This window comes from Centruroides sculpturatus, unplaced genomic scaffold, assembly GCF_000671375.1.
Source record: "Centruroides sculpturatus isolate CEXI.00-Female unplaced genomic scaffold, Cexi_2.0 scaffold158, whole genome shotgun sequence".
In the NCBI taxonomy this organism is placed as follows: Eukaryota; Metazoa; Arthropoda; class Arachnida; order Scorpiones; family Buthidae; genus Centruroides; species Centruroides sculpturatus.
In genome coordinates this window covers 742,698-755,096 of record NW_019384347.1, presented here as the reverse complement: position 1 = coordinate 755,096, position 12,399 = coordinate 742,698, and the positions used below count along the sequence as shown (strand labels likewise).

Below are 12,399 nucleotides of genomic sequence, written 5' to 3'. Positions count from 1 at the left end.
TATACCAGCGATAAAATAAATATCTAAAAAATACGTTTGAAATAGTAAATTACACGTTATACTTCCCTATAATTATATAATTATTAATTTTTTAATATTGCTCCGTGAGCAATTAAACGAATTTCACCGACATTTCTATCGACTGTAACTATTGGCTACAAAATTAAACCCTTACATAGATCACGCGACAGAAGAAGGACTAAAAACTAGCGAATCGGGTGGACGGGCAAAAAGAAAAATGTCCATCAAGCGAGAAGATTAAAATTTTGAAGCAGAACACAAGTCAGCTATTTCCCTAAATGGCTACAATCGCCTCTCCACCAATCACGTTAACGATTACAGGGGGTATTTAACGTGACGCGTGAGTGACGAGAGTTTACTTTCTTCGAGATGAAGCGCGATACGGATCCCGTCTTGACCATCGACGAAATTTGCCACCAGAATGAAGTCTATTATCCAACTCTTCAGAATACCCATCTTTCAAATATGCAGAAATTCTGGCAGATGTACAGGAAGTCGATCGAGGAACCGGAAATGTTTTGGGGTGAGGTCATGACGGAATTCTATTGGAAGTCCGGTCCCAAAGGAGAATTTTGGAGTTATAATTTCGACTTGAGGAAAGGACCCATACACATCAGTTGGTTGAAGGGTGCCGTCACTAACATCACTTACAATTTACTCGAGAGGAATATAGAAAGAGGTTTAGGAGATTCTGTCGCATTTTACTGGTTAGTAACCAGAAATCTTATTGAAATTTCGCAATTTCGACATAATTAAAGTCGCCTTTTATCGTTTACAGGGAAGGAAATGATCCTGAAGAATCTTCCAATATCACATACAAGCAATTATTGCAGAAAGTTTGCAAATTTTCCAACGTTTTGAAAAATAAAGGTAAGCAAATTAATTTATCCTTTTAGTAAATGAAAAAACTTCCTACAGGATCTGTTAATTAAGTTATAAACTTGAATTTATTTTTTAAAAATTACCTCGGAAATGCCTTAAAATTAATATTTAAGCATAAATCTTTCCTACTAAAAATATTACAGATCGATTATGCAGAGGCTCTACATACGGCAAATCGTTTATAAACACATAAAATTTAATTTTAAAATGATTTAAACGTGGCATTAATTAGGAAAGGAAAGTTATTTATATAAATATTTGCATTAATATTTAAGTAAATACTAAAAATATATAGAGTGAAATCGCCTTGTAAATATTTAAATAAACATTTGATATTCAAGATTAGAAAAAAAATCCATTTAATAAGTGAAAATATGATTTAAATTTGATAAATTAACATTGTACTAATGTGTTACGCGCTGTATATACATATATAGCCTATATATATATAAAATATAGGCTCTATATATCGTATACACCGAAACGATACTGTATACATAATGATTTGCTGCATTTACTTTATTATATATATAGGCTTATATATTTTATATTACTCCTAGTTTAAGATTTATATCTGTCACATGTTTCTGAACGTAACTTCGAGGTGCTTCTTAAATTCGGGGTATTCTTCGTTACTCTGTCTGTAACCAAAATTTACAGCATTTCATTATACCGTATTGGACGCGCAGATGGATGAGGTGGTTAAGCCACCAGTCTACCTCTCTGGGGATTCGGATTCGAATCCGGACCAGCAATCCTAAGCATTTTTCGTGCGGGCTCTGTTCAGAATAAATCGGGCCCGTACCTTACCACCCGGTCGCTTTCCTTTGTGAGCCTGGTCCAACTCACGATGAGCAATTAGCGCGTTATCCTATATGCAAAAAGGGCAATTGTCCGAGGCCCTCACCGACAGGGGACCCAGATCAATCTTTTATATAAGAAATTATTTCCCCGAAAAATTCCTCCGAAGAAAAATGTCTGTACGCCGGGCCCACTAATTAAAATTTGCCTGGGCCCCACGAAGCTATTACGCTCCACTGACAATGGGTACGATAAGAGAGGGACCCGAAGGGAGGAAAGACGTCTATTATAGTTTATAAAAGAGTTTCTGAAATCTTTTAATGCGTTTGTATACGTTTAAATTGAATTTAAATTCAGGAACGTAAAATAAAATTTTGAGAAAAAGTTGCATATTAAATTAAGGAAGCAATCACGCGATCCACCGATAACAATTTATAATAGTAAATGCTTATCAAGCTTGAATATATTTAAGCATTAAGCTTATCGAGATTAATACTTAAATACATTCAACGAAAAGTTTAAAATGGATATAGGAGAACGTTATAACGAGGGAAAGATACTCAAATGATAAATTAGTTCTGGAAGATGAATTTTATTAGGAGATTTTTATCAGAATTCAAGTTTTCAGGTGGAAAAAAAAGTGTAGTGAAGGAAGAAAAGATCGTAAAATTTTCAACGCTCGAAAAACCTAGTGGTGTTCTCACTCATATCGAGAAGAATAGAAGTTGGACGTAAGATACAGTCAGTGACACCCTCCTATACGATTCACTGACCTTCTAAAAATCCTACAATTTCAAGGTTAGCCGAAATCCGAAAGGTCAATACATTCGACGTGTAGCACGTAACCTGTTTCTGTAAACTCCCGCTCATACCCCGGGCGAAAATATGTTATACTATAGTAAAAACTAATTGATAGTTACGATTTTTTTCGAAATTGTTTTGTGTATTACAGGGGTGAAGAAAGGTGATTGCGTCGCCATATACATGCCTATGATACTCGAACTTATTATTGCTATGTTGGCTTGTGCGAGGATTGGGGCAGTACATGCCATTGTTGTAAGCATTCAAAAAATATAAATAATTATATATATATGTATTTTAAGCATAAGTAACATTTTGTGGTTCCTAGTTTGGAGGTTATTCCGCCGAAGCGTTGGCTGGTAGGATCTTAGATGCTAGGTGCCCAGTGCTTATAACTGCGGGTAATTATATAAAGATTTCTGTTTTAATTTGATATTATTTTAGAAATTTGTCAATTGTTTATGTTTTTTTTTAATTTAGATGGTGTCTGGAGAGGAACGAAGTTAATTAATTTGAAAGAAATTGCGAATTCTGCAGTCCAAAAGTGCTTACAGAGGTTAGTTTATATGGAGGTAACCCCAGGAATTTCGAGAATTATAATTATATTTAAATCTATTTTGTCGTTCAGTGGACACAGGCTAACTGCTACAATAGTAGTGTTAAGTATCGGAATTCCTAAACGTAACGGAGATTCGAGCAATTATTTAATGAGAGATTCGACGAGACAATTAGGAAAACGACCCGTCGTAGATCTAATGGTAAGATACGAAGAAGAATTGATTTATTTGCGATTTAAAAACAACTTAAATTTAAACTTGTACGCTTCAGACACCGTGGGATCCAGATATAGACGCGTGGTGGCATTTAGAAATGTCCAAAGTTTCCTCTTCCTGTGAACCCGAATGGATGGATGCAGAAGATTTGTTATTTCTGCTATACACTAGGTGAAGAGTAATTAAACATTGTTTCTTTGTTTGTTATCATAATCTCGTTCTGTTTACATAATTGCTTACGATTATATTCAGTGGTTCCACCGGAAAACCAAAAGGAATCGCTCATACAATAGGAGGTTACATGATTCAAGCGGCTTTAAGTTTTAAATACGTGTTCGACTTTCATCCAGGCGATGTATTCTTTTGCACTGCAGATATAGGATGGCTGACTGGTCACACGTATACAGTTTATGGTGCTTTGCTCAACGGTGCTTCATCTATTATTGTGTGTATCTCGACCATGAATTTTTTACATTAATTTACCGGTGTTAATTATTATATTTTTTTATGGACTTATTTTTTTTCTTTAGTACGAAGGAGTACCTTGTCATCCAGATCCTGGTAGATACTGGAAGATCGTCGATAAGTATAGCGTATGTCAGTTCTACACCGCTCCGACTGTTCTGAGAACTCTGATGAAGTATAGTGACACTTACGTGAAGAAGTAACGCTTTAATTCGTTATTTAGTGTATTTGATTTTATAATTTTATATATAATAAAGATTAATTCTGATAAATAGATACAATAGAGAATCTTTACACGTCTTGGGTAGCGTCGGAGAACCCCTAAATCCTGAAGTTTGGTTGTGGTATTATCACGTTGTTGGCAATGGAAATTGTTCCATCGTCGACACATTCTGGCAAACTGAAAGTGTAAGTGTTTATCTTCAAATTTAGTATCATTGGCCTCCATTATTTTTATCTAAAAAAGAACACTTTTATCAATCGTTCACCTCGTATGATTGATAGACATCCGAGTTCTACATTGCCACGTCTATTATAACGTCAAATATATCATAGCGTGACATCGTTATATATAATTATATAAAAATAATACGTGTTTACGCTGTCATATGTCATATGACAATCGTATTTTTTCTTAATAATAGGTTTTAGTTATAGAAAATTGAGTGTTTCGTATCCGAATTCTTCTACGTAAAATTTATATCAATAAATTGAGTAATTATTCCAGGAAAAGGGTTAAAAATATATGATTTCACTTTATTTCCTCCTTATTAACGCACTTAATTAATAATTTTCCTATTATTTTATTTGTTAAAACACATTTTAGCGCATTTATATTTTGTGGAATCGATTTATTTAGAGAATAAATTCACTTGAACAAAGCATTTTTGTGGTTTTTTTCAGGGATCTCACGTGCTAACTTCCCTACCTGGATGTACTCCTATGAAGCCCGGTTCCTCTGTAAGTACCTCACATGTCTATTTTGTTTGTTAAAGGAAGTGTAAAGAGGAAAAATTAAGTATTTTTAAATTAATCACGTTTAATTGGGTAATAAATTTTGAAATATTTAGTTTATTAAGAGGAAAACTCTGTATAGATTTGCAAATTTTCATTTTCTTTCCAAAAAAATATTTACTTTTATCGTTTTTTTTATTATACTTAACTTAATGCGTGTATATAAGCCTATCTACATGAAAATTTCCTCATACAAGGAAAATTATAATTAATGTACATATAATAAAATTGTGAAATTATATATATATTTAGCTTTATCATAAAGAAAAATATTGATACAAGTAAACTAAGCGATTACGAAAATATTCGAGTAAACTACAAAATGGCTGCAAGAAAACTGAAATCTTGCAAAGAATTTAGTAGAATATTGATACAAAATAGCTTAATTATATCTTTTATTTATTAAATAAAACATGATGAAGTTAGATTAGACCATGATACAGTATATACACAAGCTATTGTATACATAAGCCTAATATATAGTCTACATTCCTTTCCTAATCCTCAATTCTGTTAGAACTTAGTGATACGAGACTTATAAATTATCTATTAATACTTAAAGTAGTGTTTTATGATACAATATAGTATAGTAAATTTATTAGTCGAAATAGTATAAATAATTAAAGAAGAGAACTCTAATTTCTACAGAACCGAGTTCTACAACTTCAATCAAGGATAGTTCTACTGTCGAAAATACCATAAAACTTGGATTTATTAAATTTTAATTTTGCTAATTTGTGCAAAATTATAGACATATATTCAGTAGAAATACATTTAAATAGGAAGATTCGGTTCCGGATTCTGTCTAGAAAACCAGAATGAAGTAGAATTACCAGTTCAAAAAACTCCAGTAACGAGTTGCTTAACTTTCCCAGGCAATATTCGGTGGTGCCATCTGTTATGACATTTTGTTTTAAAAACTTTTTATATTTTTAACTGTTATAAAATGGCAAAAAGTTTAATTTCGAGGGTAGGAATGGGTTTTATAAAAAAAATTGTAAATGCTAATAACATGTTAAATCGTCATTAAGTCCGACTCTGCTGGAGATACACCACACGACCCCCTTTATTTCTTCATCCCTCGACCTTTAACCACCAAAATTTAATAGCATCAATCCCCCTAATAAACAAAATTCTTTCCAAAATTTCAGAAATTTTTGAGAAAAAGCACAGGAGTTATTAATCCTCAAACAGGGTGAACAAAGTCGTGTCTCACACTAACATTCATAGATACAGAAAAGACGCCGAATTTTTGTATTTCTCCCGAGTCATTTTCAATAATTCATATTATAATTCTGTAAAGGAGTGTTTCTATAGTTTGGGAATAAAACAAATAAACAGATTAAGACTCAAACCTACTGCTATGGAGGAGCCAAAATCGAATTCGGGAGAGCAATTCCTGGGAGTTTTCGTGGACACTCTATGTCGGGCCCTTCCTGTTGGGCCTGGCCGAATCCATGATGAATATGGAATAGAGGTCCTCTTACTGCTGGCAGGACGAGAAGAGCCAAACATTAAATAATAACAATAAATAAATAAACGTGAACATCAGTTCAAAAATTATGAATGAAATCTGTTTTGATTAATGGATTGGATTAATGGGATAAAGCAGTGATTCCCAGGCTTTTTCGAGCCGTCGCCATAAACTTATACCGTATTCGTTCCCCCAACTCGTCTTCCATTGTGTGAGAAAGACTTGGAAATATTCTTAGAAAATTTTTCCTACGAATCTTATACTTGTCCTTACCATACAGTACTGTACATTGTTGTCAGCATCTGGAAACCATTAAAGGCAATATTTCTTCGTATCCATTTTTAACGGAAGAAAGGAAAAGATTGTCAGCGACCGTAACCCTCGCATATGGTCCCTGTTAGTCAGGACCCTACCACCAGCTCCCCCTTGCTTTTTTTTGCCCCTAGATTTAATCACTGCAACCAAGGGTCGGTAGCGCCGACTTGGGAACCACTGAGATAAAGCAACGCAATACTTGGGCCAGAGGGTACTTCCAGGGAGGACTTTCCATAAAAAACTGCCAAGGGGATGTTTGTAGGAGGACTTTCTATGGGAAACTGGCCTCTAGTCAAGTGTCAGACAGGGAAACCTGGAAAAATACACGTTTTCTTCACGTGTCTGAAATTCTTCACGTGTCTTTTATCTTATATATATATATATATATATATATAAGATAAAAGAGAACTTGCCTCATATACATAAAGTGTATGAGATAAATTCTCCTTTTCTCCGCTTCTTACTTGAACTTATTTATAAAAATCTAGCAACGAGTTGCGTAACTTTCCGGGCTGTTATGAGATCTTATTTAAAAATAACTTTTATATTATTAATCATGATAAATAAACAAAATTGTGTGTGGAACTATCTGTTCTGAAATTTTGTTATAAAATCTTTCTATACTTTTAATTATTATAAAATGACAAAACGTTTAATTTTGAGGGTACAGATGAGTTTAAAAAAACTAAACGCTAACAACGAGTAAAATCTTCATTAAGTCCGACTCCATTCGAGCTATAACACGTGACCATCTTTGACAACTAAGGTGGATCACACTTATCTTTAATTAGCTTTAAAGTGCTCATTGTCTTTATACTCTTTAATGAGCTTTAGAGGGCTAATTGAGTCTTTAGAATGCTGTTGCACTCATTAAATAATCTACAGCTTATATAGTTTTGTACATTTTCCTTTACAATTTTACTGTTTTTTTTCGAAATTTCTGTTTGAATTTTAATTGGATATCTACTTTTTAATTAGGACTAATAATAATTGCTAGTTTTCTGGACTTTACTGCAATAAAGAATAAAAAATATAAAGGAACTAATTAAGAAATTTAACATTATAAGTAATAAAAAAGCATAATAAAGTCTAATCTATTTTATACCTAAATTTAAACTTAACATTTATGGGCATTTTTTTTAAATTAATTAATTCTTTATTTTGATTTTTTATTTATGTTTTTGCTTCTTAAAATTCTTTTCGTACAATTTTTCGTTCTTTAATTATTTATGAAATTTTAATTCTTAATCTCGCCATTAAAAGTGAAATAATTTTCGTGTAGTGCTGATATATGAACAATTTTGACGTAGATTTCATCTTTATATCTTATATTTTATAGTAATATGTTTAATGTATGTTGTTATAGAAACTCTGCATTTATTTGTATATACAGTATATATTTATTATCTTACAACCTGAGAAATTTTAAGTTATAAATAGTTAGAATATAAAACATTGAAATATATTCATTACGGACCACCCATTAGGGCACATTTAAGGGCATTATGTACGAAATTTATAGGCCTACATCAGCAGTGCGTTATAGCTTCATGGGACCTAGGCAAATTTGAATTATGGGAACCCATGTACTGTACATTGCTGACTTCGGGGGATTTTTTGGGAAAATATTTTCTTATAAAAGATTAGTTCGAGACCCTCTGTTGGTGGGGGCCCCATGAAATTGCCCTTTTTTTCCGTAGAATTACATTAAATATTCAGAAATATTTAAAATTATTAGTAAATAACAATACGTGTTTGGTTTTCTGCATATCCTCCGTATATTGTGTTGCCTTATCCTATTAATCCTACAATCTTTAAGGCCATAACAGCGTATCTCACGAACTATTTTAATTTAATTATTAGATTTTTGACTAATTATCATTAAGATTTTTTTAATAAATATAATTTAATTACGGATCATGGGGCCTGTAAATGTTGTTTCTGCATCTCTAAATACTCCATCTTTGAGCATTTTTAACTGAATTTTCTCTTGATTCTAATTTATGTATTATACAATTTTATAATATTTTCTCTGATTAAATATTAGTTTACATATATTAATTATAGTCAATGCTATAAAAATTGATTAATGTTGATGACAGAGCCATGTCGTGTTCATTTCCTTGTTCGAAATGAATCATTTACGATGTTTCCTATTGGTGTATAATTAATAGGCCTATAGAAAGCTAAGTAAATAAGTTGGATATGATTTATATACAATTTAAATTCATTTAAACAGCATTTTACATTTGAAATTAGAACAATTTAGCGTGTTAAGCGTTTATCGTTACAGAAAACTGCCTTCAAAAGGAGTGAAAAAATTGGATTTTTCTAAAATTCTTAGGAAAAAATGAGTTATTTCTTATAAAAATATAGTAGAAGGAAGTGAAAATAATAATTAGAATGAATTATTTTCTATGATAAGTTATGGAATCTTTCTCGGTTTGTTGCACAAGAACTATAATTTACTTCTTATAACTCGATTTATCATTTAGTAATAAATTTTATTAACTTATATTTTTTCATAATGATTAATTGACCCATTAATGGAGCTGGTTACAGTTTTTGCCTATTAAGACATAGTCTTAGTCTCAATGAGATGAGTGTGGATGAGGACGGATAACAAAGACTCCATACATTATAAGATTATAGATCAGATTCCAATTTAAAATACTCAGATTTATACTTAATAATCCAAAATACTGGGACAAAGTATAATTTTCTGTGTGAACTTCGATTTTCTTTACAGTGAACAAAGAGAATTATGCAGAATTTCAATAATATAAGTGCAATGAGGGGCCATCGAGCAGAGGATTTTTCAATCTTTCTTGATTTAGGACTCCTAAATGGTCTTCACAGACCATTACGGGGCCTTAAATAACGACAAAAGACTCTCTTTGTCTCGAGCACCATACCAGGTTTTCGATGACCCCCCCAATGAGCGTCATACATGAAGGCAAATTACAATAAACGATACTAATTTTGTACATAAAAGTTCGAGTAATTTGATATTATTAGTATAAAAACAGAAATAGGAAAGGAAAAAAAAGCAATTTTTTAGCATAATTAATGGCTTCTCCTTTAAAGCCTCTCCATATATAGAAAAAAAATATATATATTTCTGAGTGCACGACTCTATACATAGCCTACAATTGAGCTTGTTGGTTAAGATGTCACCAATTTGTCATACTTAAATGCTTCGGCTGTAGTAAAAGAACGGATGAGAGTTACGGTTGATGCACCACAATATAAAGCTTAATTTAAATACAATCGTTGTTATTTGTAGAGCATAACGTTAACTATAATAAGGTTTTTGTTAACGTAAATGTTAATCTACTTGCAGACTTTTCCGTTTTTTGGCGTGGTTCCTGCGCTGGTAGATGAGGATGGAAAAGAGATTGAAGGAGCAGGAAGAGGGAATTTGGTAAGTTTCTTGCATCTTTTATTTAAATAAGGGTCATGCCCATTAATCATTAAGAAATTTGGAATTAAATTAGGTGTTTCGTCAGCCGTGGCCTTCCATGTTTAGAACTATTTATGAAAATCAAGAGCGTTACGAGCTTACTTATTTTACGAAATTTCCTGGTTACTACTTCACGGGAGACGGTATAAATAATTTATTTTACTGTAATTCTAATTATATAACATTTATAAGTTAATTAATTCATTTTTTTATTCTATTTTTTTCAAGGAGCGGTACGCGATTCCGACGGATATTACTGGATCATAGGAAGAACTGACGACATGTTGAACGTGTCTGGTCATTTGCTATCAACGTCTGAGCTAGAATCTGTTTTGATTGAACATAAAAATGTCGTGGAAACGGCCGCAGTCGCCTGCCCTCATCCCATTAAAGGCGAATGCTTATATTGCTTTATAGTCGTTAAAGATGTGAGTAGTTTGATTTCTTACCGTCAGATGGTGGCTCGGTCGTAGTGACTTTTTAATGAGTGGTGCCATCTGTCGTGAAATTCACATAAACTTTTTTAAAATTAAATTTAATTTCTTCTATTAATGAAAATTTTGAGGAGAAAAAAATGAATTAAAAATGTAATAAAAATATATTTTTTTAAATTAAAAATTATTTAATAAAATAAATAATACCGACAGAATATATATTTATATATGTATATGTACAGTATATGTAATTTTCCTTAATGTTTATTAATTATTTTTTAATTTAAATTTTTACTTTATTTATTTGTTAGAATATGTTCTTAATTATAATTTACTTAAAAATATTAAAGAATATTTAATTCATTTAATTTTTTTAAAGTTTCTTTCTCATAAATAAATTTTCATATAATTAAGAATCTAGATTTAATATAAAACTTTTAAAAACTTTTATATTAAANCAATGACAAAAAATCTCGCAACGAGTTGCGTAACTTTCCCGGCAAAGATTTAATACTGTGATGATGTTATCTGTTAACATTTTATTGAAACTTTTGATATATTATTAATTGTTATAAAATAATTTTTTATTTTTGATATTTTTATATTTTTATATTGAGTAAAAAAAGTATAAAAATTAATAAAATTATAGTTAAATTAATTTTTAATACTTTAATTTCTAACTTTAAAATATATATATATTTAAATTTATTTCTATAATTTCTCAAGAGATGGCGTAACGTAATTTTCCTTTTGCAGAAATTAGCAATCAATGAAGACTTAATAAAAGAACTAAAGCAGAAAGGTAATGGCATCTTTCTAAGTAATTCGCTTGCTTAATGTGTCTTGTATTAATTTATATAAATAATTTTAATAAATATTTTACAGTAAGAGAGAAAATAGGGTCATTTGCTACTCCAGAATACTTTCACTTCACTGACGAATTACCCAAGACGAGATCAGGGAAGATCATGAGGAGAATTTTGAGAAAAATCGCTACGAATGATGGAAATTTAGGGGATGTCAGCACATTAGCTAATGAATCGATTATTGAAGACCTGAAGAATCCTTTAAAGTCCAAAGTATATAAATTATCCACTTATTTTTCCAGTTAAATGTGATTTTGTATATCTTTCCCTATGCATATATCATTTTAAACCTATGTAAATTTGATAGTGGGTTGGACTATAAGTATATTTATATAAAAGTATTGTACGCATGTAAACCTATATATATATATATAAGTTATATATTTATATATATAATAAACTAAAAGGTAAATAAATGAAAAGAAAGAATTTTGAATCTGATGATGTACAGCACTTGAATATTGGATGATAAATCTTTCCATTATCAGGAAAAAGAAAGGTGATAAATTCTTAAGGTTACCAACCAAAGATTGTATTAGTTATTGCCTAAATAAAGTAATTATTAAGTTTATTTATGTATTTTTTTTTTATCTAATCATTACGTTCTTTTAAATATAGATATTACGTCGCTGAAAGTGTAGAGTAGTATGTCTGTGCTTGTAGTAACTGCTGAAAGCGATACTGTGCAATATAATCTTGTAATTAGAAATTGCCTAATTTTATATAATAAGAAATTGAAATGCTATTGCTTTTTATTATCAGTTGTTATCTTTATCACTGCATCTACCGTTTTCCTTATTACTATTCTAGTCTTTAAGTTCTGGTAACATCTTTACTATTACCTATGACGGGTTCTCCTTCGACTTGTATTTTATTAAATTTTACGAATTTTCAAAAGAGAATTTTATTATTTGATGCCAAAAATGATCTGAAATAAGATCTTTTAAAATATATTTATTTCTATATTTTAAAAGTAAAATAAAATCTGTTACATTAACTGTTATAGTACTGTGCTTGGTTTGATCCTTGCAAAACATTATCAAACAATATAATATAGTGTAATGACGAAGAATGATATTAAAATTCCGCT

General features: G+C 30.9%; 1 protein-coding gene across 1 annotated transcript; it reads left to right on the top strand.

The window, feature by feature from the left end:
• The first annotated feature begins 390 nt into the window (after positions 1 to 390).
• LOC111636282 (acetyl-coenzyme A synthetase, cytoplasmic-like) lies at positions 391 to 11,892 on the top strand. The gene is made up of 16 exons (XM_023381496.1): positions 391 to 728; positions 800 to 891; positions 2,657 to 2,760; positions 2,834 to 2,906; positions 2,986 to 3,061; positions 3,134 to 3,263; positions 3,334 to 3,449; positions 3,531 to 3,723; positions 3,809 to 3,942; positions 4,019 to 4,151; positions 4,647 to 4,703; positions 9,890 to 9,970; positions 10,044 to 10,152; positions 10,238 to 10,437; positions 11,200 to 11,245; positions 11,329 to 11,892. Exons 1-16 carry the CDS (start codon positions 391 to 393, stop codon positions 11,553 to 11,555), a joined length of 2,109 nt encoding a protein of 702 aa, XP_023237264.1. The 3' UTR covers positions 11,556 to 11,892.
• Positions 11,893 to 12,399: the final 507 nt, after the last annotated feature.